Source organism: Lepidothrix coronata, unplaced genomic scaffold (assembly GCF_001604755.1).
Source record: "Lepidothrix coronata isolate B3197 unplaced genomic scaffold, Lepidothrix_coronata-1.0 Scaffold226, whole genome shotgun sequence".
Taxonomy (NCBI): Eukaryota; Metazoa; Chordata; class Aves; order Passeriformes; family Pipridae; genus Lepidothrix; species Lepidothrix coronata.
The window spans coordinates 623,614-650,740 of record NW_016690406.1 but is presented as its reverse complement, the minus strand read 5'-3'; the positions used below and the strand labels follow the sequence as shown (position 1 = coordinate 650,740).

Sequence of the window (27,127 nt, the reverse complement as noted above, 5' to 3'; positions counted from 1 at the left end):
TGGTGTGAGAGAATTTCTATCAGGCCAGGGTTTATGGGGAGGAGAGACAGACCAGGCAGGCGCAGTGGTGGAGTTGCCCTCTATGTGAGGCAACATATGGAATGTATTGAGCTCTGTCTTGGGGTGGACAACAAGCAAGTTGAGAGCTTATGGGTTAGGGTAAGGGGGCAGACTAGTAAGGGTGACATCATTGTGGGTGTTTGCTCCTGGTCAGGAGGAGGAAGTGGATGAGGCCTTCTACAGGGAGCTTGAAGCAGCCTCAGTCACAAACCCTGATTCTGGTGGGGGACTTTAACTACCCTGACATCTGCTGGAGAAGCAACAGGTGACAAAAATAAGTAAGAGACTGGAACATCTCTCTTATGAGGACAGGTTGAGAGAGTTGGGCCTGTTTAGCATCGAGAAGGGGAGCTTCTGAGAAGGGGACTGAGAGGGGACCTCATCAATGTCTATAAGAATCTGGAGGGAGGGTGTCCAGAGGATGGAGCCAGGCTCTTCTTGGTGGTGCCAAGCAATAGAACAAGAGGCAGTGGGCAGAAACTGATGCACAGGAGTTTCAAATATAAGGAAGAACTTCTGTACTGTGCAGGTGACCCTTCACTGGAACAGGTTGCCCAGAGAGGTTGTGGAGTTTCTCTCAGTGGAGATATTCGAGACCTGTCTGAACACAATCCTGTGCAATGTGCTCTGGGATAACTCTGCTTGGGCAGGGAAGTTGGACCAGGTGACCCACTGTGGTCCCTTCCAACCTGACCCATTCTGTGATTCTGTGACAGGGTAAAATATATGCTGAATTAAGGACAAGATCCTGGTCTGATCATGTCCTTCGCAGAAACAGAGGGTTTGGCCTGCAGTGCAGTGGGAACACATCACCTGTCCCCAAATGGCTTTCTTTTTTTTTTTTTTAAATCACAGAATCATAGGGTAGTTTGAGTTGAAAGGGGCCTTTAAAGATCATGTAGTTTCAATCTCCCTGCAATGAGCAGGGACATCTTTAGTCAGATCAGGTTGCTCCGAGCCCAGCTGTCTTATCCCTCATGCTCCTGCCTCCCAGCACTAGGGACACTTCTGAGCTGTGTTGCAAGGATCAGTGTTTCTGACTTCTACTTACTAGTAGGTGCAGCCATACTTTGCAAAAGAGTATACTCCTCACGTGTTACACACATTTCAGAGTAGATATGCTGCTCTCTGATACAAATAGAAGATGGTCTCCTATATTGGTACATCCCCCTGTCACTGACTGCCTGGGAATCAATTATTGTCATGTCAGGAAAGGGAGACTGTGGAAAATATCAGTCATGTCAAGAACATTTTTCCTCTCTCCTCTTCTTTTTTTTTTAAGGGTATTAGAGGCTTATATCAAAACACTACATTTTCTTCTGGCAAGAGTAAAACAGAATCCCGTTCTTTCAGCCAGGGAGTAGCTATGTACAAGTGGGCCTTCTTTCTGCCTTTGTTACAAGCCCGTAGGCTGGAGCAAGGCAACAGGACAAGATCCTCTATACTGGGAGGCACAGGCAGATGGGAGCCACAGCTACACCCCAGAAACAACGCTTTTGATTTCTTTGGGTAGGTGGAAGCAGCTGGGTAGGTCGTGTTCCTTCTGTCTCTGCAGAAGTACAGCTGAGAGACTTTGAATATCACCTTTAAACTAAGAAATAGTAGCATGGAAAGACCCGAAGTACCTCATCAGAGTCTAAATTCAGACAAATGTAGCCAAACTATGTGGCGTTTTGGCAGGTGAGAATACAAATTTCTTCACAAAAGGCTGCTTTGCTCCTTGCTGCAGGAGGATGGTGAATATGCCACTCTGACTGTCAAAGCTGCAGGAAAAGAAACAGGCTAACAAAAATAAAAATCTCAGACAACATGTAGAGACAAAGGCTTTTATTCTGTCTAGAGCTCCATTTTTTGGCTTACAGGGCATCAGAAGTTGTTCCACCTGCAGGCTTCACATCTTCCAGCAACTCTTGCAATGTTGCAGCTCAAGCGATGCTGAGCAAGAAGGAAAGGAGAGAGAGTGAGTGAACGATACAGAGTCAGCACAATACAACAAACTCCTCCAAGGCTTTCTGGCAAGTAAATAAGTTGTGAACTCTTCATGCAGAGGGTTTGCAGAGGGCTGATGCTGTGTGGGCAGCATTAGCCTAAGGGAGTGAGCGTGCTTCCCAGCAAGGGGTGGAAGACTCTCCCCGTTGAGGGAGTCAGAGCTCCTGGCGCGTCCCTGTCGCTGCCACACTGTCCATCAGGTGGCGGCAGCGCTCCAGTGAATGGCAGGAGCAGCTCTCCCTTCAGCCTTTCCGAGAGGGGATTTTTTTCAGCAGGCCGAGCAAGACCTTTGAGTGCCAGGAGAAGAGGTACGAATCACACATCTCCTCACTGAACGCCAAAAAGTCAGCTGAGCTCGGTCTGAAATGCATACCACATCTCGGGTTGCACAAAATGGGAACTAAGCTTGCTTCAAAATCCAGCCTTCTGTGTCAGTCTCCTCAAACTAGACTAGTTGACAGAACTGTAAAAAAAAAACAGGTGAGCTTTCAGGCACATCACCCTCTTATTGCATCATTTCTTTGGCTCATGTGTGATGAAAACCTCTAGTTTTTCCAACCTGATCAGCTGATGTAATAAAAGAGATTATTGGGTTTTACAAACCACACCTCACTCATTTAAGCCATCATAGGCTTTCTGTACATAAGCATTACAAGAACACAGCATGTAGTGGGTAGGAGGAAGAACCATCCTTCAGCATAAATCTAAAAGAACTGAACGAGTCCTAGGACTTTGTTGAAAGAAGCAGCAGCATCTCATTGAACAACTCTGTCAAAAGTGGCAATTAAAGAAGATCGTATTGTTTTGTTTATAAGTAACTCATTAGGCCCATGCATCAAGGTCTACAGAGCATAAACAAAGAATTATTTGAAAAAGAGATGGAATATAGAACAAGCCCCATTAGCATTTTATGCACACTGCTTATTTCCTGAACTAGATCCGATGTCTGACCAGAGAGAGGTAAGTAAATGGCTAATTCCTCTTTAAGTAAGTTAAAAAAAGGTACCTTTGGCGAGACTCTTGTCTCATGCAGAGGATGCACTTCCTCAGCTGCGGGGTTAAAACAATGATCAGAACCACTATGCCTCCAATACCGGCTGCCACAACCCCAATGATTGTTCCAATGGATTCTTCTATACCAAACAAGGCTGGAGGAGAAGGGAAGGTAGAGAGAGTAACATAAGATGTTGTGCAGACATGCAATGCAGCCAGCATGTTTTCTGCCGTGGCTGAAGAGGAAGCTACTTACTAGGATATCGATTATGCTGATGTCTTGTCTGACATGAAATCATGGGCTTCTACGCGGGAGAGAGTATTGCACTACAGAGGTATTGATTTTTTTCACTCCAGTGTAGCAAGCTGCTACACTTTCTGGGGCTTTAGAGACAGGACAGCCCCACTGCCCTCAGAATCTCCTTTAACAGTTAGGTGCTATGGGATGGCAAGAGATGCTGCTCCCTGAATTAATGGGACTCATGCCGTATGCTTTATTTTCAAACGGAAAAAAAATTACTCTGACAATTTCAACAAAATCATCGGTCTCCTTGTCCGTCTCCAAAGAAGACAGCATGGGAGAGCAGACAGAGCTCTTCTGAAATCCTTTCTTCAATTGATTGCTCTTTGGGACTGTTACATGGCAGAGATGGCATAGTGCTGAAATTACATATTTCGTAGTCTCAGGAACACACAAAAGCAATTATACTGGCTAGAGTGTAGACACTGCAAGAGTAACCAGCGCTACTGAGACTATGAGATTAAGCCAAGAGAAGACCCCATTAGTTACACAGCTAAGCCCTTGCAGAGGAACACAGTTTTCTTGCCTTGTTAGTGTTGCAGTTTAAACTGAATAGTTTCACACAAATTAGTAAATCAGGCTCAAAAGAACAAAGACCTAGTGAATCTTGGTGAGCTAGAAGGTTTGGTAATTAATAAGGGGGAAATGGCACTTGCATAATTTACTCTTGACACAGAAGGTGCTATTTTTTGTTAATTAGATAATAAGATAATAACCCTTCTGATGTGTTGACTTTTTGAGACTGCAATGTGTTTAGCCTATGGAAAATGGGTTGACATTTCCAGCTGATAAAGGCAAAGTGAGTTATCTCTTTACTTAATATGCCTAGTGTCTATCTGAGAGGCTAAGAAAACACAGCATGGCACTTTTAATGCTACTTTGATTTTAATGTGAATGAAGTTAATCAGAAATTATACAATATGATCCTTGTGTTCATTATGGGATTACTTATGTTATCCAGAGTTAAGGAATGACTATGCAAGTTAGTGGGTTGGAGAAAAATAATGTCAAAAAAAAGAGTTTTTTGGAGCTGTTCCCTGAGATGATATCTTGACACCTTTCACTCATGGGGGTTCTGCCAGAGCTGTGATTACAAGGGAACTTGTCTGTTTAATTCTTGGCACTGACTTAATTTTTATGGATAAAATTATTCCTTCTTTTTTTGGTTGTATATGCTCCTCCTTATATAATACCTGTTTGACTGTTTATGGAGACAAGCTAATCAAAATTAGCTGGCCTTACAAAACTAATGAGAAATGCTATAGAGCAATTACACTCCATGACACCGGGCCCTTACAGCTAGAGGACAAACAAGCCAAATTCCCTTTCTGCAAGCATGTAAACCAGCTTTGGAGGAAAAACAAGGAGAAAAGAAGTCAATAACATCAAATGTTACCCAGAGCCCTCCTGATCCTGAGCTTTGTGCCATCTCCTGTCACCACCTTCCCGTCCGGAAGTGTAACCTCACAGAAATAAATACCATGGTCACTGGTTGTCACACTGAGGATAACCAGGGAGGCATCCCCTTGGGACAAGTCTCCACTCATGAAGACTCTGGAGTTATTTGGCAGGACGGTCACATTGTTTTCTAGCAGGTCCATCTGCCCCTTTTCATCTTCTTTGTACCACTTCACCATCAGGTCATTCAGGGAGGGGCGTCGTGGACTGTTAAAATGGCAATTTAAGACCACAGTTTCTCCCTCTTTGGCTTTCTCTTTGGCTGGTGTTTGAGTCACCAAAAGGTTCCATGGCTCAAGTGTTGTCAACAACAAAGGCTGTGCTGTTACATGAGTTACAGCTGCTGCATTCTCCTTGCTTGCGCTTCCACCAGTAACACCGACATCTGCACCAGGAAAGAGAAAGAAGAGGACGGTTGAGAATGATAAACCTTCCAGCTGCTCCTGACCTTTAACCAGCACAAAGAATGGCTCCTAGAATTAGTACTTGAGGGCAGTCAATATTATGATGATGGGGTTTTCTTCCTAATTCCTGCTTAGATTATATTCTTGTGTACAGATGGATCTTTTCCTGAACCTCAATTCCTTCCTATTGCCATACTAGACCAGTCAGCTACATTTTCACCTGAAACACTAAACTCTTTCTTCCCACCCCAAAAAGCATCAGGGCCCGATGTTCCTGCCTCAACTGCTTTTGAGGCAAAGCAAAAAATGCACATACACTCACACACTGGCAATTCTGTTCTGGCAAGTACAGTGAATAAGTGTGCATCCTAATGCAACTGCCTGCATCCCAAAGCATAATATGAGCTTCTTAGAAGTTTTGGTGTGCATTTCCAACTGTGGAAATTGAAATTGTGGGAAGAATGTCCATTGCCAGAGACCGAACCCCCAGCAGATCTATCAGCAGTATGGGAGACAGAACCTCAGCCTCGTGCAGGTACTGAGACTGAGAGTGACAGCTGTTCTCTCTGAAGAGCCCATTGTCCTGTTAACTTTTGCTAGAAAAATATGAGCATGACTGTAGTAGATATTTAAACCTGCCTTCTCGCACTCAGGTGCTAATCATAGTATCAAACAACCTCTAGCTACGAGTAGTGAGAGTGGATCTTGTTTCTGGAAACAATAACCTGGGCACAGAAGATGAGAGGAATAGTTGCTGTCTCAAAAAGAGAGGAAAACAAACCTAAAAATAAGCCAACAGCTTTTGCCAATTTCCCAATTTTTGGAAAAGGTTCTTCCGTTGTTTTATTTTCTTCAAGTGAAATAGTCTCCTTTCGAACTAGTTGATGTCCTCTCAAGGATTGCAGACAATTGCAGAGTGAAGGTCTTGATTTTCCATTGTCTTGAGTCTTTCATTGCCATCCTTAGAGTGTGAAACACTATTGTCTAGGTCTGGTAAAGCTTCACAATGACAATAGATGCTCTCTGCTCAGGGACAAATGTCTCAAGGCAATGGAAAACCAACCCCCTTAATAGTCTGTTTGGGAGTTAGTTGAATGGCTCCTTCAGGCATGCTTGTACACAAAATCACAGTTGTATTCATAGTTATTATTATTTATGACTCTTATGGGAGTAGAGGATTCCTTTCAGACAGCAGGGCCCTGTTGTTCTGAGTGCCTTATAAAAGGATGGGGTATACAGCTTACAGTTTAAATATCAGACAAGAGATAACTCGTGGATGCAAAAATACAGGAAATATAAACAGGCTATGAAACCAGGCAACAACAAAGCATATGAAAAACATTACAAGCTGTTTTGGCTCTTACCTCAAAGAGAAAATTTTTGCCTTTTAACTGGAACACCAAACCATGAAAATCAAATGCCTGAGAATTAGGCACCCAAATATAGTTTTGAATCTGGTCCCCTAAAATTAGTGATCCTTATTAAAGATACTGGATGAGATACTATCCTCCTGTTCATATGTAATTGTACCAATGAGTCTGCTGGAGCTTCTTTGGGAAATCTGAGTTCCGTATTCTCCCTTTCCAGTTAGATACGTGTATTGATGCAAGAGTCACAAAGTTGAAGTATCTTGACAAGATACTTTGATGAAATACAGAGTATAATTGAAATACTTGACTAAGTTGATAGTAGCTTGACATACTACATACATATTTGTGCATCCAATATTCTGATGTGATATATTCGGTTATTTATTAGAGTGAATCTGAGCAGTTTCATAATGAGTACTCTTTTAAAATTTCAGTTTATTAACCATCATCTTCACCTGTTGTTTTAACCAAAGCAGTGTGTGCTACGGCTACCTTGTTTTCAAGGAATGGCCACAAAATTTCTTCTCCACTACAAGTATTCTAGCCTTGCCATATGCATCCCTGTAACACAACTGTAATTTTTATTCCTTTTAGTGATGCAAAAGGGATCATTTTTATATAGCCACTTAGTGGGCAGAGAACATAACTGAGCAGGAACAATGTGCTCCAATGTTGCCTCTGTTCATCATGAGTTTTATTTGCATCTCCTGTCATGAAATAACTGGCTTTATCATCTGTGTTATCCCAGATCTTTGATTCAATACAAATCATGTAACTTGAAGATAATCAGAAAAATCAAAACACAAGAAGAGTCGGCAGTATTGTTTCGTCCCAGCTCTGTTTGAGTGTTTCACTGAGAAGGTCACAGCACTGCCTCTATTTTTCTTCGTTTCTTTTTCTTCTTTAGGGCTGCAAAACTGGAACATATTAGTTCACTGGTATTCAAATACACAATGCCCTTATCGTATTGGCATCTGGGAGCACGTAATGCCAAATGCTTTGTTGACTCTGCTTCAAAGCTCTTTTTAAGTCAATTGCTTCATTAGCAGAGTGATGTGTAGGTCCCTTGTCATGCGGGTTGTAGGGCTGGAGAGCAATGCAAGGCTTTTTGGTGAAAGCACTTGAGCAAGACAGAATACTGAGAAATACAGCATGAATAATCTTGTCTTGACCTGGAAAAACGATTAGATGATCTAATAGGTCAGTGTCACATACAGTCGTTAGTTCACGGTAAGTTTTCAGCCATGAGGGGAGAAAGCTCTCTGGGACTCCCTGTAATGTGGCAGTGTGCTCCACATTTGGCAGCACTAATAGGGCACCTACTAAGCCCCCAGCCTCCCCTTTACATAATCTGCAGGTTGATACTTTCCCATGTAAAGCCATATCAGGCCTGTGAGCGAAAAATACACAAAGCAGGCTAGAGGAGGTGGGGTGACAAACAGAAAGTATAAAATATAACTGCACTCTCTTCCTGTCCTGGAGCCTCTAACTGACTCTTTGGTGCCTGGAGTAAACCCAAGCAGCCCTGCAAGCTTCTTTTGCCAGCTGTCAGCAACATGGGGGAACAAAAATGGTGGGCGGAGGTCAGCACAGAATGTTACCTTTCCTTTGTTCACACTCAGTAGCTGGAGGAGGGGTTGAGGGCAAGTAGGGTTTGATTTCTAACCCACATAAAAATCCTCTCCTGCTGAAATGACTGTCTTTCAAGTGGTTTTGTTGGTTTTAAAGCTCAATTTCACATTCATGCCATGCTGATGCCATGAAGGTGCTTTAAAAGCTGTATCCAGCTCCCAGCTATCAGTGACTGCACTTTGCTACTCTTAATTTATATGACTTTTGCCCTGGACTGAACTTGGCTTTCACAAATGGATATGAATAACTACCTTTTGACAATAACTGGTTGCTAATACATCAGAGAACCAAAATAGAAAAGAAACTTCTAGCAATGATGATACACATCTCAAAAAAGACAGGCAAATACACTCTTTCTGAACATTTATATTAGCTGAACAGGAATGTATCTAAAAAGAAAAGTATGCTTTAATGCAATGCACAACACTACTGTTTCTCTGCAACCTCAGGAAACCTTCAGTGGAAAGTTGCTTTTTGAAAGATAGAAGAGAACCTCTCAAGCCAAACTCTAGGAATAAGCTATGTTTCTTCTAATTAAGGTTTAGTACTTACCCAGCACCAAGAAGAAGAGGAATGAAGTTGCTGCAGACCTATAGAGCTTCCCAATGTGCTGAATCATAGTTGCTGAAGTATATGGCCTCACTGTCTCTCCCTCTGGTCGTATGGGCAAAAAATATATGTGTATTATAGCAACAGGACCGCACATTCTGCCCAGTGAATGTCACACTTACTAAAGTTACCACAGCTTTGAGCTCACAGTGCTCTGCCTGCTGCCTGGATGACTGCCACGTTTGAAGTGACAACAATGACTTCCCCGGCGGCTGTTCTGAGCTCCCTCTGAGAAGATGTCGAAAATGCTTTGAGAGCAGAGGAAAGATAATACATTGTTTTTCACTTTAGCCTTGTACAAACCACAACTTTGGTTTGAACACAGAGTATCCAAATACTCAAAAGGAGACCTTTCTTCTGCTGAACCACTCCCAAGTAAGTGGAGGCGAGAAGAGAAAGAGCATTGGATTAATTTTCTGAGCAGCTGGACTCCTATAATTCTAATACACCACAAAAAGAAGTTTCAGAAATTTAATATTTTTGTGACTATATGTACATGATGTTTACAGGTAAAATGTATTCCCCAAGGTATTCTTTTCAGTGCAGAACAAATGCTTTTTCATCAAAATTTGATTACTTAAACTCTGTTTAAGTAGATAGAGCTTGTCCATGCCACCAGGGTGGAGGGGAAAACTGCTGAAGCAGGTGATCTATCTGCAAAACCAGCAGGTGTACTCTGAAACAGAGTCTAGGTTTATATGAGGCACACATGGAGCATGACTTTGTGGGAAGAGCTGCAGCAGCCCCAAACCCTACCTGTACCATCCAGCCCCTCCAGCAGTGTATCCCTGTACCAAGCACGTGCCACCCTCAGTACCTGGCTGACACCTCTTCCCTCAGCTACAGGATTAGGGATTACTGCACATTTTGTCTAATGATCTTGTATATCTTTAAAACGCTCCAGGTAATGGAATTATGATTGAGTATCCAGTAAAAACTCAATTCCCTATCTCTTAAAATACATACAAACCACAGTTCAGCTGAGAGAGGCATGAGTATTTCTGCTTTTCTTTGCATTTGAAAGCAAAAAGGACCCATATCTCACTTGAAAAACTTGGCTGACCAAACAATGTCAAGAGGAACAATTCATTCCTGTGAGTCACCAGTTGTTACTCTAGCTTTGGTGTGCTGACACCAAAGCAGTAGTATCAGCAAAAGCAGGATAGGCTAGAGGGAGTATAGCTAAAGGAACTTGGAGGGTAAATACTCTGAAATAGCTTGGAAGAGTGGGAAGACCTAGGATTACCAGGCAGGAATCACTCCAAAGCGAAGTATATATTAAGAAGGGAACTGGGATCAAGTGCAGAGCAACACAGCACTTCAGAGGAAAGTTGGAAGGAGGTTTGTGGGGGTCTTCTGAAGGAAGTACTGCCAAAGCGTAACTGAGTAAAACCAAATTATCCATGAAAGGAAAAAATTAGAGGAGTCAGAAATGATCAAGAGTTTGAGGAGGGAAAACCAGTAGAGTCAAAGGCATCTGGCAGATGAAGAGGAATTGGGACCAAGTTACTGAGCTTAGAGTATTGGTCATGACTGCGTGTCAGAGAAGTCAGCGTGGGAAGATGGAGGTGGACTAAAGGCAATCCAAACAGTGTTTGATTCAAACCCAAGTATTTGGTATGCTTCAAAAAAACCCTTCAAGTGTGTTGTGATGGACATACTACCATTCTTCATGCAAATGCTGTTTATGTTCATTTCATCCTGTAATAGCAATTCTCTTGTGAATCCTCCATTGAATAGGTCAATGCCTGAGCAAAACTGCCAGATCAGCCAGCTTTTAACCAAGGGAATACAAAGGAGGTTTAGTGTCGCTGGCAGCCAGGAGTTGAAAATGAAGCTTCTCCCACTTGGATAACCCAATCCTATCCTAAGAGAATCTCAATTTTTGGACAAAATGAAAAGTAAATTTGGTACACAGATTGTTGTTGATAAAAGCATGGAAAAAAATTGAGTTTTAGAGGTCCAAATCAAGAAACCAAGGAACAAAAATGAAACAAACCACACATTTTTTTCACACTTTCTTGTAAATTTTGGAGACTCACAGTCTCTCTCTTGCATTAAAACTTTCCTGTCTGGGCCAACAGCTCGGAGGGGACATCAGCCACTGGGACTTCACTGATACCTTTGCTAATGTATCAGAGGGCAGATATTGCAGGGCCCTGAGATGTTGTTTCAGGGAGAGCCTTCACATGCTTTCAGGGAAATCCGTGGAGAGAAAGGGGACAGCAGGAAGAAACAGTGCTGTCACTACAGTCTGCTCTACCCTTCCTTCCCTTGGCTGGCCATCCATCCATCCATCCCTTTTCATCATCTACCAGGCAGCTGCCCAGCAAGGTGGAGATTTCTTTGCACCTCACAGGGCTCTTCTTCTTCCGTAAAGTGACCTGAGGGCACAAGTCTGTGAGCCATCATCGCACTGGTTGGGTCCCCTGACTTGAGAGGCATCGTTTGCTGCAGTCTAAGACGGACTCCAGCTTTCCCAACCTCCGTGTGCTCACAGCTTGGGGCAGAAACCACCTGGCGCTGCTCAGCAGCTTCAAAAACGAGACCCTGGGTTTCCCGCATTGACTTCCTTTATGTCACCTCATCCTCCGCTGAGCCCGCAGCCAGCCTTCCCCCTCTCCCCCTAGGTGTCCCCCTGGAGCGGCCTCCCGGCGGTGTTTCCCGTCGAATCCCAAGAATTTAGGATTTGGGAACCTTTTTGCTGCCCGGGCACTGTTGAACCCACTGCCGGGGCTGCGAGCACGGGGTAATCCCTGGGGATGGAGGCAGCGAACACCGCCCCCCCGCCCCTCCCGGCTCCCCGCTGCCAGGAGTTCTTCCTGCCACAGCCCTCAAACTTTCCACCGGCTCCCGGTTAACTCTTGTGGAAGGCGCAGAGGGGTCGCCGGAGCCGGCCAGGCCGGGGACGGGACTGGGAGGCGCCACCGCCCTCTCCGCCCCCCATGACGGCTCCCGCTCCCCCGAGCGGCGTTGCCGCTCGCCCTTGGCAACCCCCTCCCGCCGCGGGCCGGCGGCGCGGCCGGCGCCGGCCCCTTTAAATGGCGGCCGCGGCCCCGCCGTGCGCCCCGCGGAGGAGGCAGCCGCCGGGCGCCGCGCCGCCCTCGCCCCCCTCCATGGTAAGCGCCGCGCTCCCCGCCCGCCCCTCCGGCGGGCCACCGCCGCCCCCCGGGCTGCGCAGGTAGGTGCGGGGGGCGCCAGCCCCGCTCCTGCCCCCGGGCAGCCGCGCGGGCGGGCCCCGCGGGCAGCACTGGGAAGCGCCGCCGCCGCCTCCACTCCTCTCCCTCGAAGTTGTTTGGTTTTTTTTGTTTGGGGGGGGTGGGGGGTGGGGAGAGTGGTGGCCCTCGGGGCCCCAGGTGAGGAGGGGCGGCGAGCGCCCCGCGGCGCCTTCACAGGGAGAGTCTGGGCTCCCGGGAGCCGCCGGGGGGACACCCAGCGGGGAGGCAGCCGCGGAGCTCCGGCGTTATGGTGGGTCGGGAGCGGGCGGGCAGCAACTGGTGGAGGTTGTAGCTATCCCGGGTGTTTGCGTGGAACCCCCCCCGGGGTCAGCCCTGCTCTCAGCCACGTATGCTGGAGCGCCCCTGCCTCTGCCTCACCCCGCTGTCCGCCCCGGAGCGCGTCCCCTGCCTGGGCCGCGGGCTCGGCTGCAGCCCCGGGAGCGCTGGGCGGTGTGCGCAGCCCGGGCTGGCCGTGGGGGCGTGTGTGTCCCATCACCGGCTCGGGGTTGAGTCGGTTTGCACTCTAAACTCAGCGTAAACTCAGCGTTGTCTCATCCCGGCAGATCCGGTAGTACAGGCGATGTTACTGGTTAGGGCCCTGGGCTGGTTTGGTACCGTTTGCTGGGTGAGTTGGGACAAGTGACTTTTTGTGGCTCTGTTTGCCTTCATAAAGTAAAACTGACCTTCAAAGTGAGGAATATTGATACCAAGGGACAGTGCTACAGAATTGGAATATAGTGCTACTTACTATCTTTCTAAGTGATATGAGTCCAAGTATGTGCCTCTGAGTGTTGTGCTTGTATTTATATACAACAAAATGTACAGTTTATAGTGTAAGTAAAAATACTTGATGTATCGTTATTATAATAATATATATCAGTTCTCTGGTAAAAGTGCTACAGCTGTATGACAGTTCTCAAGTTTTGAGAGGTCTCACACGTTCCTGAGATGTGCTGCATGTTATGGACTGATGTTTCATGTTGATATTATTTCAGTTCTAAGTATCTGTGCAGCTTCAATGTGCAAGTTGAGGGGCTGCTGTGGAAATGAAATACTTTGAAAAAAAATGTAAGTAATAATTAAATATAGTATATTCTAGGAAAAAAAGTCAAAAAGTTGTCAATGGGAAGTGTTTCAATAACACTCACCTTGGTGAGACTAGCATGCCACATTTTGTGTAATATACAGATTAGCCATTTTATTTCACCTTTCTCCACCACTGCTGAATTACATACCTTGCTTCTTTGTTCACAGGAAGTTCATGAAGTAGATCATGGTCTTGTTAACCAGCTACTTGCTGATTCAGAGGAGACTCTTAATTCGTGCACAGAGAAAATGCAGGGTCCTGCTCAGTATAGCTGGAGTGCTGACTGGAGCTTTTGGGTAATGTGTTTTATTTCTCTTCTAATTTGTTTTTAATTTATAAATGTAATACATGTGTATTTTAATTTATATATGTGTGTATATGTACAAGGTTTATATCCACTGTTCTCAAGTTGCTTTGTAGTCATGAATTAGTAAAGTGCTCTCCACCCATGTAGTGAGGTTGGTAATTTTATCATTATGGGCTTACCAAAGTGTAAGCTGAGACTGAGAGGGGGTGAAGTTGTTTACCTGATGTCACATATCAAGTTAGTAACAGAACTTCTGGCTTCTGTGCGTATTCCTGTCTCCGGGTTCCTGGCATGGTTCATTAATGTACCCCGTGTCTCTTTATGCCTTTAGAAAAACCTTATTGATGCTTTTTTACCATAAGGGCTGAATTTTGATTCTCATTGTTGGGTGATTCTTCTGATGTGCTTTCTTACTGTCTGTTTTTTGTCAAGTAAAAACATTTGTTTTCTACAAGAGTAAGTAAGCTTCCTGTCTTCTGTGTAAAAATGGGATTTGTGAATAAGAAGGGCAGAAATGAGGGGTTTAACTTTGTTCCTCTCCAGGGAAATGCTTCACTGAAAGCAGAGGGTGTAATAATAAGTGCTGATTTGAATACTTTTCTCATACTTTTGGTAGTGTTTTTTTAATGCCTTCAGAGAAGGTAAATATGTTTTGCTGTTAGTTTGGTAGATGAGTTGGTGTTGTTTGATAAGGAAGAGGATTACTTGTGCATGCAGCCATGGGCAGGGTAACGGCTGATCATGTGAGAGACTTATGTTCCCTTCCTCACAGCTCTGGCAGTCTGACTAAGGTTCTGCATCAGGTGTCCTCAGTAAACTGGTTTGCTTCAGCTTGTGCATAGGGCTGGACTACTTTGTCCTTCTCCTGATGAGGTCATTCGAGTGTTCATTGTGCTCAGCAGGTAGAAGATTAAGTGACTGGCAAAGGCCATATGGAATCTGTGGCAGAGCTGCGAGCAGAACTGGGGGGATCAGGTTTTCCAACTCCTTATTTATAAATCTAGCTTGTATGTGTTTTCATCCCTTCTGTTCAAACTAAGTGGAAGTCTTAATGCTCAGAACATCGGTTTGTGCATCTCAGGCCCTAAGATAAACTCCCTACAAATGTATGTGTACTCTTAAACTGAGCAATAGTATTCTGGAGCCAATGGAAATAGGACAGGCCTAATGAATCCCAGCAGGATGTAGATTCGTGTTGCTAGAGAGCGAGTACTTGGATTGTTCAGTATTTTTTCCACTATTCCTACAGAGACAAAGGTGATACAGGGCTGTCCTGCCTGTGCCCAGCTGTATCTCTGTACTCAAATCGATAGTAAATCCTGCTGTGCAGACACTGTAGCTGCCAGTTATGCTCTCATTAGATGGCAGATTAGACTGTGTAAACTAACTCTTGATGGTTTGCATACAACCATTAATGCAGGTGGTAGTTTGTGTGAGAAATAAGCTTGTTTGGGTCTTGGGATCAGTTTGTTGGACTCGCAGTTAGTAACTCAAGTGTTTCCTTGGTAAGCTTGGCAATTGAAAATAAAGTCACTAAAATATACTATATGAAGAATATAACTGCATATATTGCACATATAATTGGCTTTGCATTCTTAGGTTTTAGGTGCATGATGAAGGTCTGAAGTTTGTTTGAACAGAGCTTTAAGCCTGTACAGTGTGTCCTCACAGTGCCATTTTCTGCTTCCTGTAGTAATGTGTCCCTGTAACTTCAGTGGAGTGGGATTCTTCAGTGCAGTGGCAGCTGCTGTGTAAGGTGTTTTCCAGCATGATTAAATGATTGCCTTCTGTCTATGATTTATACTTCAAGAACCTCAGTATTTGTTTGATGTTAGTGTTTATCTGGTTCTACAAATATGACCTTGCAGTTAAAACAAAGTCATTGTGTAAATACTTGCCTCTTGTAAGATAATGCTGTGGCTTGTAGTGTTCTAGCCATACCGTCTGTTACTGATTAGTTTTAAAAAATCTCTACCAGTCTGGTTATAGGAAGCTATGGTACTTATTTTGTCAGCCTAAAGGGGACTGAACTTAAAAGTAGCAGGAGCCAGAAAGCCACAAATTCAAGGCAAAACTAAGATCTTCCCATTAAAATGTTACGTCATTGGCATCTTTCCTCCTCTTCTTGACAGAAAATGTATTTCAATAACTTGCATCGTTGATGATCGGCTGCTGACTCTAAAAACAAATTGTTCAAACTCCCTACATTCTGAGTCATAGTAAATGTGTAGGTGATAGCATGGAAGGCAGCTTGTTGCAGTGTGTAAGGCATGTGTCACTAGCACTTGACGAAGGATGATGTTACTGTCCTGTGGCAGGTGTGGATTTGTTATGCTCGTTCCTACTCTTCTGTCAGCAGAAGAAAGGAATTGCTAAAACAGCAGGATTAGCCTGTGGTAGCATCCAGGGATCAGCTTTGTTGCCTGAGTTATTTGCTTTGAGAGGCTGCATGTTTCTGACAACTTTGGTTTACTCCAAGGGTTCATTTCTTCTGAGTGTGATGTACTCTTGTTTCTCTGATGTTGGAAACCAAATGTGGATGCTGGAGCCTGACTGGTTTGACTTCAATTTTTCATGGATTGAGTGGGAGTAGGTACTTGTGCCATGCCGCTGGAAGTCAGGTCAGATATCCTGAATGCTCAGTAGGTGCTGTGAGCACGTGTAATTAGCAGCAAGACAGGGTTGGCAGCCTCTGGGATACAATCTCTTTCCTGGCTATGGTGAGTGGGGAGAAGAAAGGGTAGCAGAAAAATTAGAAGGGAGGGAAGAAAAGAAGAGAATCCTACTATGCAGAATAATATTGAAAAATTTTGAGAAATAATTAATTTTCCATTATTGTAATCTAAACTGGTAGTTTTACTAACTGCTGTTTTTAAGGTTGATGGTGTGTCATGGATGTTTTTTGTGTAGGTTTTTTGATGGATTTTTTTTTCCAACTGGAGGTGTACAAAGCTGGACTTCTGTAACCTCACTGGAGGAAGAAAAAAGCCTACTAACAAAATTAATCTCAGGGCTTTCCCTCTTTACTGGAAACCATAAAGCTTTTATCTGCATTTGATTAAATGATTCTAGTTTTGGCAACTGCAAATAGAAGGGATGAAAGTCAAAGATGATTTGGAAATTAAGTTACATCTGGAAGCCCTATCTCAAGATTCTGAATTCATCTTTTTACTCCCTTCATACTGAAATATAATTCAATTTAATATGCTTGGAAGAAGAAACCTGTGAAAGTCTTAAGTGTTCTCCTACTGTAATGAAGAAAGTAAAGGTGAATAAGGAAGCTAATGAAAAGGATCTTTGCATCAAAAGTGAGGGTATTGTGTCTGGGGACTCTAGTTTATATTAATGAACAGTCAAAGAAAGTTCATGTGTGTCTACAATAAGAAGAATGCCCATGGAAAGAAAGAACAACAAAGTGAGTCCTGTTGGAATGAAAAGGTAGGTGGAAAGAGTTGAAATCAAATGAGCATCTCTAAGAAAATTGCTCTTATCTGGGAGGCTTGTTTAAGAATTTGGAAATATGAGGTGTCAAAGAGGGGATGGATTGAAAATAATAGAGGCTTTAAAAAAGCCAGTTGATTGCAATGTAATGCCAGTTTAAAGAGTTGGTCAGTACAAAGCAGTCTGACAATAGAAGCAAATGATGGAGTGAAAAGTGAAAATAAACTTTTACTTTTCATAATAGAAGAGCAAGTGAGGTTGCACAAGATCGGGAAAACATTTTGAATTATTACATTGAATTGGCTTCTATGAGAGAGAGCTAATCTGTGGGAGCATGTGACAAGTATGTATGGCAAGAATACAATTGGCATATATGTCTCAAACCTGCACAGGAGGGATGCAGATACACATCACAATTTGGAAGATGACTTATTGAAGCACAGAATCGAGTTGAGGTATTTTGTGGCCCAAGACTGGTGAGCGTTGAATGAGATATTTCTTGTATTTATGGTTGTTTGGATGCTCCTTCTGCTTTTCTCTGAAGACTCACCACACTCTTGAAATGGTTTACTGGGCTGGTTAAATTGGTAACTATGTTTTGTCAGGCTGGTATTTAAGGCCCTCTGACAGTAGCTACATCTCCTGTGTTGCGTATTTGGTATGTTTCTTCTTCTTATCTGTGCCTTCAAATCAAATGTTTGGGTTGTGAAGGAGAGACATCAATGCTTATGACACTGGGGGAGGATTTTTAACCTCCTTTTTATTTGCTGGTATGAAACAGTCTGCTAAAGAGGATGAGAATTGGTTAAATGCTGTAGGTCTCCAAAGAGAATAAAAACCTTAATCACATTAGTGCTAGGTTGTGGTGTGGCTTTTTGTTAGGCTTTTTAGGTTTGTTGTTTTTTTTAATGTTATAACTTCAGTATAAATAGCTTTTGTTTTTGTAGCACTGGTGTGTTGTTTGTTTACCTGTCTGGAATCCCTACAAATAGATGCCTTTTTTTAGCCCTGTGATAGCACTGATTATATAGCATTGGTGTTTTAACATGGTAAGAAAAGACAAACTGCAGTTCTAACCAGCCCTTGAACATGGCTGATTAGGCCTAAAGGGTTTTTTTCACTTCTTGTCATGTTGGGAATCTCCTTACTGCTGTTGATGCAGCTCCAAATTGAGCACTGGGGTAGATCTGGCTGTCATCAAGTTTTAGCCCATCCTTAACAAAGACTGACAGTGTTGCCCTAAGTAAGCTTTTGCTAGCTGCAGCAGTGGGAAGCTCTATATAATATGGATTTTTATTGCACACATGTAAAGAATTAGTTTAGAACCTGAAGAATAATATTCATAGATCAGAAAGAAAATATTTCAGATTTGTGTGGTTTACTTTTTTTCTTTTTTCCCCGAGTCTCTGTGAGCAAAACCATTAGAAATGCAACGTAGTTCAGAAAATCCACATGGAGTCGATGGAATAGTGATATCCTTTTAATGAAAGGGCAGTTCCTAAGCTGCAGAATGTAAAGTTTAAAGGACAACTCTAGGAGATGGGAGTAAGCTCTCTTTTTGGTCCTTGTGTTTGTTTACAGCTTGTATTTCTGCAAACAGGCAGTGCTGGAGCACTGTATCTTTCAGGTTCGCTACAGGTGAGCCACTTGTATCTAAGCAGAGGGAAAGAAGACAGGTAAACAAAACAGGATGTGATTGTTTAGTTATTCACTTAATTAAGTCATTGGCAGCAACTAACAGAAGAAAATTCTCTGGGAGATGCTTAAGAGATAAAATATTTAAAATTTGGAATATTTGACATTTAGATTATTTGGGACATGTAATTACCTATCCAAAACCATAAGAGTGTTCTAGACAAAAGCATATGGCTTTTCTGCTAATGATTACTTTGGAAGTTATATTTTGTCATCCTGTGTAGGAGATGGCTATGCACTAATCGAGTTATGTCAAGATTCCTTGGTGACACTTGGCAGCATTTTAGAAATTATGTGTGGAGTAAGAGGGTTTTTTAAGTAGTGTTTTTTATTGGAGCTGCTTGCTGAGTCAGTAAAGCCTATACTTGTGATATTTGTGTATTTGTTACTGCAACCCCCTAAAGCCTCTAGGGAATGACAGATAAAGTCATTCAGGACTTTGACCTGTTCATACAACCTCTCAGTGTCTCCTCCTGTTTTCTGCTGTGCCTACTACCCACCAGGACTCAAGATATCACCCCTTGTTCAGCTATGGCGGCATGTGGTCGTGAACCATTGTGTCTCTGTAGCTCTGGTCAGCTTGTACTGACATGCAGGTCTCCCAACAGCTGCCCCTTTGCATTTCACTCTATATAAAGTTGAAGAAAAATTGTGTGTGGTTTGTCTTCGAGAATGGTTCAATCAAATGTGGTAGCTGCTTTTGATAAAAAAATGGCTAAGAGCAAAATCGGTGTTTTTCTAAGGCATAAAAGGAAGAGATCAAATAAGATATTTCATAGAAAACCACTTTTGGGACAATTGCTTGGTAAGTGCTATTTTCTATGTAATTTCAAGTGCAGTAGGGCTACCGGCAGACTTAATGAGATGACCAGAGTAATTTATAGGAAAGTAGTTTATGTAATTGGCTACAGTCACTACTGCCTTAACTATGTAACTACTCTTGTGGCTTAATAAGCTCCTTCAGGTTTTCACCCTAGACCTGATCCAAAGTATTTATGTATCCTTTCATCAGCTGCTGAAAACTAAATGACACCAAAGGGAATTCCTACCAAGATGACTGTTTCTTTCCTTCGTGATTCTTTTTGATCAATATTTGGGTACTGTTACTAAACATAAATATGGATCAGAGATGCAGATATAGTGATACACATCTTGCTGGCAAAGTAAGGAGGGAAATGCCCATTCTGTATTTGACTAGTTCTGTATTAAGTAATCTTTGTGGTACTTTGCAGGTAAGGAAGACAAGAGTTCAAAATTCATATCTTATAGTTCCTTTGTATGTGGCTTTTTTCCCTCCCCTGAAAAATATCTGGATTTTTTTTTTCTCCTGTTTATTAAATGGATCAAATATGTCTAAAGACAAACAGTTTATTACTTAGGCAGCCTGCAGTGAAAGATCAGGTGAAAGAACAGATGTTCTTAACCACTAACATTGGCTAATTGTCTCATACACATGCCGTGGAAACAAACTTGAGTCAGATGGAACTGCTGTTCAGAAAGGAATGTATTTTGTTCTCCAAAAGGAAGTCGTCTTGACTGAGCTTTTAATTGCTCTTGCATCATATCAGTTAGTACACTTATGGCTGTTGAAACCTGGACAACATAGTTTCAGGACTCAAAGTGGGGAGTGGATAAATTGTCTTGAGCTAAAGGATACCTTTCTGCTGGAAGGGTGACAAACTCACTTCAATTACACAATGTTAACTGCAGAGTTCATCCAAACATGCTTGGTTTATTTGTATTAAGCTTGTTTTAGAAGTCGATGTATCACAGGTTTTTGTTGTTGTATTTTGGTTTACTTTTTCTTCTTTTTTTGGTTAAATCCTCATGCAATAGATGAAATTACTAAAACAGAACAAAAAAGAAATGCTTGAATGATGCATCTTTGAAGTCAAGGAAGTAGGTACAGATCCACAATTTTTCCCTAAAATGAAAAGGAATTAGGTGTTTAAGAGCCTTGTGAACTTGGTTTGTACTTGTGTCCTGGGAGGGGAGAGCAGCATGAAACATGGTCTCTGGCATGGCCATTACATGCATAATTTTACTACCAGGTTTGGAGGAGTTATTACCAGCTATGGATGGTGTTGGTGAGGATGCTGACTAAATCTGAGATTGGAATATCTTACCTCTTGGAAGCTAAAACCGCCTCAATTCCTTGCTGAGGAAGATGTTTATCAATGGAAGTGTCCAAACCTCCTGAACTTTTTGCTTAACTTTATTTAAAACTTAAATGTTTGTTTCATCCAAACTCAGAGGTACTTGGTAGCAGTTACATAAATAATTATATTTGAAACTGAAATAATGAGCCTTATTGCTAATTGCAAACATCCAGACTCAGGTGTTTAATCAGCTGCAGATGGTGTTATCTCATAAACAGGAAATGCGCTTAAATCACTTCATGCTCATGCTACTTCTGAGACCTGTCACATTGGTACCCAGGCTCTGGCAGGACTTTTCTGAGATTGCTTTAAATCTTCCCACTGTCTTTCTGATGGAAAGAAATGGCCAGTGAATGTTTTTCAGTACAGATATGCTTCCCAATATCTTGCTCCTCTTTCAGTACACAGAGATTTCCCGTGATGTATCCTGTCTGCTTTGGGAAGGCAGAAGAGTTGTCTCGTTTTTCTGGTGAAACCAGTTCCTGCTATTTGCATATGTAGCTGATCTTGACAACAGAACTGCAGGCCATCCAAAGCACCACCACCCAGCTAGGTGCACAGAGACAGCTACTTATCCTAGGGAGTAGCCTGGGCTGGCAGAATGACTGTAAATATAGCCTTATTGTGTTCAGTTATCTTCTTTCAGGCTTTCAGATTTAAATCTCTGATTAAAATGCCTTGAAAAGCATTTTTCTGTTTCTTCTGTCAGCTTCCTTAGTAGGGCTGTGCTAGGAGAATGATCTCTCTTTGCTGCTCTTGAATCATTAGCTCAATGTTCAGCCATGTGCCCAAGAGGATTGGGCTTGTAGAAGGCTGGGCCTTCAGTGGGTGATGTGGGTGCAGCATAGAGACACACCTGCCTCTTCTCCTGTAGCTCTGAAACTGTGTGTATGTTGTGATAGCTTCTAGGGATGCAGTCTTGCAGCTGGGGATGTGGATGGTGCCTTGCAGCAAAGAGGGGCTCCACAGCCTCTCACTCTACTGTGCTCTAATGGCTCACAATGTGTGCAGGATGAAGCTCCTGTGCAGCCTCCTGTTCCCTCTGTGATCTTCCTTGCTTCTAGAACAGCCCCTGATACAAATGGCATCCAGACCCTGACTTCACGTAGTTAGTTGCAGAAATGTAGCAGACAGGTCCTAGGTAAGGCAGATGGAAAGGAACAGACAGCCTAAAGAAAGCAGAACAGATGTGTGTCTGTCTTTCAGAGCAGGCAGAGATCTGCCAGGCATGCAGAGCCCTGTATCCCTTGCCTCACAGTGTCTGCTCAGTGTCCATGAAGAACTGAGCTCTTGGCAGCTGGTGAAGGGGTGTGTGGTAGTGTACGCATTTGGGGAACGTGGCTATGCATGAAGCATGCCCTGCTCTCCTCCCTCCCCTTCTCTGGAGCTCACACTGAGAAGATCTCTTAGCAAGGGCCACGTCTTGTGTTAGAGTAGACTTGGGACAATGCCAGGTTACCAGATGTAGATGTACTCTGGGACTGGTTCATGGACTGTAGCCTTCAGTAATCCAGAGAGGAGGAGCACTGGACATCGAGTGCTCCTTTCCAAGCTGGTGTTTCCCTGGTGATAGTACTTTTCTCTGCTATTCTCTTTGTGAACTTGAAATGATCAATGCTACTGCAGTCTGTCTCCCAAAATCCATTTTGATGATGGTGGTTTTAGGTGGGAGCTGGGCAGCTCTAAAGTGTGTCCCACTTCTCTTAAGTTTTCTTTGATCACTTGCTGCAGCATTTGTGTGCCTGTTCTGCAAGGCTGGTGTGTTTTGGCCTGCTTTCCAAGCTGGCATGCAAGCAGAGGCTAGCAGAACACTAGCTGGCTGTGCTGGATGGTGTCCAGCACCAGCTCCGAGCAAGTAGGGGAGAGAGGGGGGAGCTGGAGAGGGTTTGGCCAGGGATTTGCATGGTTTGGAACAGGCTGCAGGCAGCTAGAGGAGGAGGTATGTGTGTGTGTGGGGGTGTGTCTCCTGACTTTACATTAGCTTCATGCCTCAGTCAGCTTTATTCTGAAATGGAGCATATGCTTTGCTCTGTACTGTATGTGTCAAACTTGCAATTATATCTCCAAATCAGAGTTGTCAGGAAAGTACGTTGGCTCCACTGTTAAAAATGCTTTAAAACACTTATTTGCAGAAAGAAAATACTGAATACTACAAAACAACTGCTCCAGAATATGCAGGGAATATTCTCAATCCAAACTTCTGTTTTTCTGGGAAAAATCTATAATGCTGCTAATGACAAGAGGCTTTCTTATCATTGATAAGAAGCTTATCAGCTTGTTTCTGAAGCACCTTGTTTGGAGTAGCTTCAGCTGAACCCTATTTCAATGAAATGTAATGGCTTGTGAAATTGAGCTAATTCTTGTGGGATCTTGAAAGAGAAACTTGGGACAGTTCCTCACATGTTCTAAACTAAAATACTCTGTTACAAAATTCTTCCAGGTCTGTTCTAATTTTGGTTTTTGTTTTTTGTTTTGTTTTTTTTTTAAAGAACATTTAAAATGTAATTTTCAACTGATTATGCAACCAAAAGTTCTCTGAAGAAATACCTTTGTATCATTCAACTCTTTAAATCTTTTGAGTTTTTTTTTCTGCCTGGGAAGGATGCCAAATTTTAAAATTCTTCACAAAAAATGATACTTTTGTTATAATTATATAACCTGATGTTAGAAGCATAGTATTTCATATGATGCTAAATTTTCTTGTCTGTCAAAACTGTAATCGTGACAGCTTTGGTTGTGGATTTTCTAGGCTGTTTTCCAAGCTATGCTCCAACATGACTTGATATTTGTACTTATACAGGTGAAGCTCAAGTATGAGACCTTCCCTCCTGCACTTGGAAGGGCCATGTGACTGATAAGGTGCAGGAAATGACCAGGCCTTCTGCGAGCAGGATTCCAGTTCAGCCAAGTTCATGTCACACTATGGAGAAACAGTTGTGTTCTGGTCTCCCTGCTCAGTAGTTGAGCAGAACTGCTTTTCAGAAAAACAGATTTTTACCATGTGTCAGGTCAATGATGGCTGGATGAATCTGATGTCCACAGTGGAGCTTGTGGAAGCTGGACTACCCTTGTGGGACACAGTGCTTTTGACATACTATACTTAGTCTTGAAAGTAAAATAAAAAGTCTCTGTTTCAGAAGTACCTAATTCAGTCAGCTTCAGGACACTGGGTGTCAGAAGATTTTTAAATTGGTGTCCAATATTTCAGATCTCCATAATGAAATAGTTCTGAGGAGTTTCTTTCTACATGGATTTTTGGAAGTTACTGGTGTTAGTTGTAAATAATAGTCTCTTAAACATTTTCAGTGTGCCTGCCTGTGCATCTGTGAGAACTAGTTATTATTAACACATTTGGGGGGGAGTAGGGACTCTGTCTTTAGCCTTGTTTATGGGATCTCGTGGGCTTAAAAAAATACAACCCACTCCTCATTCCCTTCCCCCCCAACGAACAAACAAACAAATCCCTAGAAGATACAGTAGCTGGAGTATTTGCCAATGAGCTGTATTTTAATATCCCTTTGTTGAAATTTTATGTACTGTATTTCCAACAGAAGAAGGACATAGTTTCACCAAAATGCTATTGGATGCTACTCTGCCTGTACACAGATGCCACTGAAGAACTGCCATTGGTTTGTTTTCTGCTTAGTCACTAAGAAATCTTTCTCCTTCAGCCTCTACAAATAAGAGGGGGGCTGGGCCACGGAAGTGGGGACATAATGACCCTAGTTCACAGCCCTGTGCCTGCCAGCAGCCCTGTGCTTATGAGACTCTCCTCCCCAGAGGTAAGGGTGAAGGAAAAACCATATAATGAATGTCATTAAAATAGTCCTGGCTGCCTAAACTCTTCCCCCTCCCACTGTGGCTCTGACCTTGTTTGCATTTCCTTGAGAACATGGGAACTTCTGGAAAGCAGGCTCCTAAGGAGTACAGTGGCTGAGCAAACCCTGGCAACAGTTGCTTGGTTTCTTTTTTTTAGTTGGTTGACATGCCTCTCATGACCTATGAATTAAATACAACTGTGTGGATAAGCACGTGTGATCAAATACCTCCTTATTTAAAAAAAAAACAAAATAAACCAAAAAACCCCCCCAAAACCAAAAAAAAAAGTGAACCAAAGTGTACAGTATACTGTACACAGCACAGTAAGTCATGCTAAGTAATGTGGTGCTGCTCTTCACATCCTGTGAGTGGTTCTTTCTCTTTGTAAGTTTAATGTTTTTGTCCTTTAAGAGAAAGAAAAGAAGAGTAAGTCACTGCTAGTAAAGCTTTTGAGTACTCAAACTGGTTTAGGAACAACTTTCAATCATTTTTTTTCTGTGATTGTCAGGAATTGGTTAGTGAAAATAAATCACTTTAACAGAGTGGATCTAGACTGTGTACATGTGATAAGGTATACAGAACAAGTCTGACACTTCTAACATACAGCCTAGTGCTTGTTTTCAGAAGAAATGGAAAACTGCCCAGTAACTACAAAAAGATAAGGGAGGCTGGTAGTCATGTGGATCTGGGCTTTCACTGTGATTTTTGTGCCTAAAAGCAAATGTGAGTCAGATTTGTGTGTTTGTGTGACAATGCTATATTTAGCTTTCAAGACGGACATTAAAAACAGGAGGGGATTCAGAAAAGCCACAAGAACAGGTCTGAAAAAATAAAATCTTGAGAAGCTTAATCCCTATGTCAAAAGAAGATATGGAGTAACTTGCTTACAATCCAAAAATAATTCACAAAGTGAAGATAAGATTAACTAACAGACCAGTAGAAGAACTATCCATAGCTAGGATGGATTTTTCCATCAGGATTGACTTTTAATTTAAAAAGGTAATATATATATGTTATTCTTTGCCAAAGGGAAATTTGGTCATCACATCTCTAGTTTTAAAGTAGGAGGGCTGTGGTTTGTGTGATATAGATTAGATGGGTGGTCACAATGAACTTTTCTGGACTGAAGAAATGGCTGCAGTTGTGTCCACATTTCTCTGATGGAAAGGCTTGTCAGACTTGGCACCTTCTACAGGTAGCCTCAGCAGGGAGACCACCATCTCAGTGTGCCAGGGGAGTTGTTCTTGTGTTTATAGGTAAGCATGCCTGAATTTATTTTAGGGTGTGTGAAGCCCTAAGTTTGCCTGCTTTGCACTGCTAAATGAGGCTTTTGTTCAGGGCTATTAACTTGGCTCTCACCTAGCCTAAGGAGGCTTTAGTCTCACTGAAAATGTTTCGATTTGGCTTTTTTTGTTAGTTTGCTTTTGGGTTGATTTTTTTTTTTCCTCACTTATCAGATAAGTTTCAAGAATATTTCCAGTATAAAGTAGTCTTGTTGCATAAAATCAAACCTCCTCTCTGACTGTGTGTTCTTCTGGAAGCTGCTTTCTTTTTCTTTCTGCTGATGCTAAGAAGGGTTTTAGCTGAATTTGAAGAGGGAGGAACACAATGTGTTCTTCAGTAGAAATGCAGGAGCTTTTGCAAGAATATTTAATATTTGTTTTAATGTGCTAGTGTAGGATTATGATGTACTTTCATCCTAACCTTACTAATATCTCCAAATTTGTTTTTGACCATGTCTAGAAACTTTATAGGAAATTACTGGTCAAGCTCTTCTGTCTTTGGGGAATAGCATGTCAGGTGGTCTTTAAGTGGGGTTTAGAGAGGGTGGCATGGATTTACATGCTTTATGTAGATTTACAGAGAAGCAAAGCCATGTGTTCCATGGGCCATATTTTGTTGCTTGAGTGAGGCTTCTGAGCATAAAAGGGGAGTAGGTGGGGCAGCTTCCTTGTAGGCTTGTTTGATTCTGGGACCCCAAGCACTTGGTGGTAACTGATACCAAGACTGAATCTCAGTGGGAGACAATTGTGCATCTCTCAAAATGAGGTGACATCAGAGTTGTGTTGCTGTACTGGTGAGGTCAACTTACCTGTGATCTCAGCTGTTGTATTCGTAGCTGCATGTCAAAACCATGGAATGCAAATTGTCAGGTGACTTGGGTTTTGTAGTTTCTCAAAACAAAGGGAAAACACGAACAAAGTAAATGCAAAATCGTTACTGTTGTTAGTTGATTGTTAAAAAATGTGCAAACCATTCTGCTGAGGTTGATTGACTATTTGCATGCTTAGTGATATGTGCAATCAAATAATTTCATAACGATTAAGGTTTTTGCTGTACTCCTGGGAGAAGACATAGCTTAATTTTCCTCTGCAGTTTGCTAAGAGGCTCAAATTGTTTGCAGTGGCCACACTTTGAAGATGTAAATGTGAAGGGAAGCTGTTTTTTTCTATCCTATAAATAACTCAGCTTAGTGCTAATTTAAGTTTACATATTTTTTTCTGGAACATGACTTTATGTAGTTGGACTGTTCCTTTTCTAAACAACATATGAGAGTCACTTGGTTATGTGTCTCCAAGTAATAC

At 42.5% G+C, this 27,127-nt stretch overlaps 2 protein-coding genes across 9 annotated transcripts in view; one reads left to right on the top strand and one right to left on the bottom strand.

Annotated features, from left to right (window-relative positions):
* Positions 1–1,884: 1,884 nt before the first annotated feature.
* On the bottom strand, positions 1,885–9,351 carry LOC108506673. The gene is made up of 4 exons (XM_017833953.1): positions 8,760–9,351; positions 4,740–5,186; positions 3,056–3,197; positions 1,885–1,995 (listed from the first exon to the last, which is right to left on the bottom strand). Exons 1-4 carry the CDS (start codon positions 8,911–8,913, stop codon positions 1,986–1,988), a joined length of 753 nt encoding a protein of 250 aa, XP_017689442.1. The 5' UTR covers positions 8,914–9,351; the 3' UTR covers positions 1,885–1,985.
* Positions 9,352–11,857: 2,506 nt separating this feature from the next.
* The window catches only part of GRAMD1C (GRAM domain containing 1C), a 53,070-nt gene continuing 37,800 nt past the window's right edge, over positions 11,858–27,127 (top strand). For 4 of the 8 annotated variants that reach the window (XR_001877855.1, XM_017834006.1, XM_017834005.1 and 1 more), the window contains exons 1-2: positions 11,858–11,935; positions 13,289–13,417. Coding sequence is in view for 7 of the 8 variants with exons in the window: in XM_017834006.1 (XP_017689495.1) it covers positions 11,858–11,935; positions 13,289–13,417 (207 nt within the window). In the remaining variant the exon portion in view is untranslated. The other 4 variants (XM_017834010.1, XM_017834009.1, XM_017834008.1 and 1 more) reach the window with 4 other exon arrangements.

What these genes read in the sequence shown, in the direction of transcription:
- LOC108506673 (XM_017833953.1), bottom strand. Translation starts at nt 8,913, where the DNA reads ATGTGCGGTCCTGTTGCTATAATACACATATATTTTTTGCCCATACGA. An exon ending in CCTCTTCTTCTTGGTGCTGG is followed by an intron (nt 5,187 to 8,759) that starts GTAAGTACTAAA and finishes TTCCTGGTGCAG; the next exon opens with ATGTCGGTGTTACTGGTGGA. An exon ending in CAGGATCAGGAGGGCTCTGG is followed by an intron (nt 3,198 to 4,739) that starts GTAACATTTGAT and finishes CTTCTCCTCCAG; the next exon opens with CCTTGTTTGGTATAGAAGAA.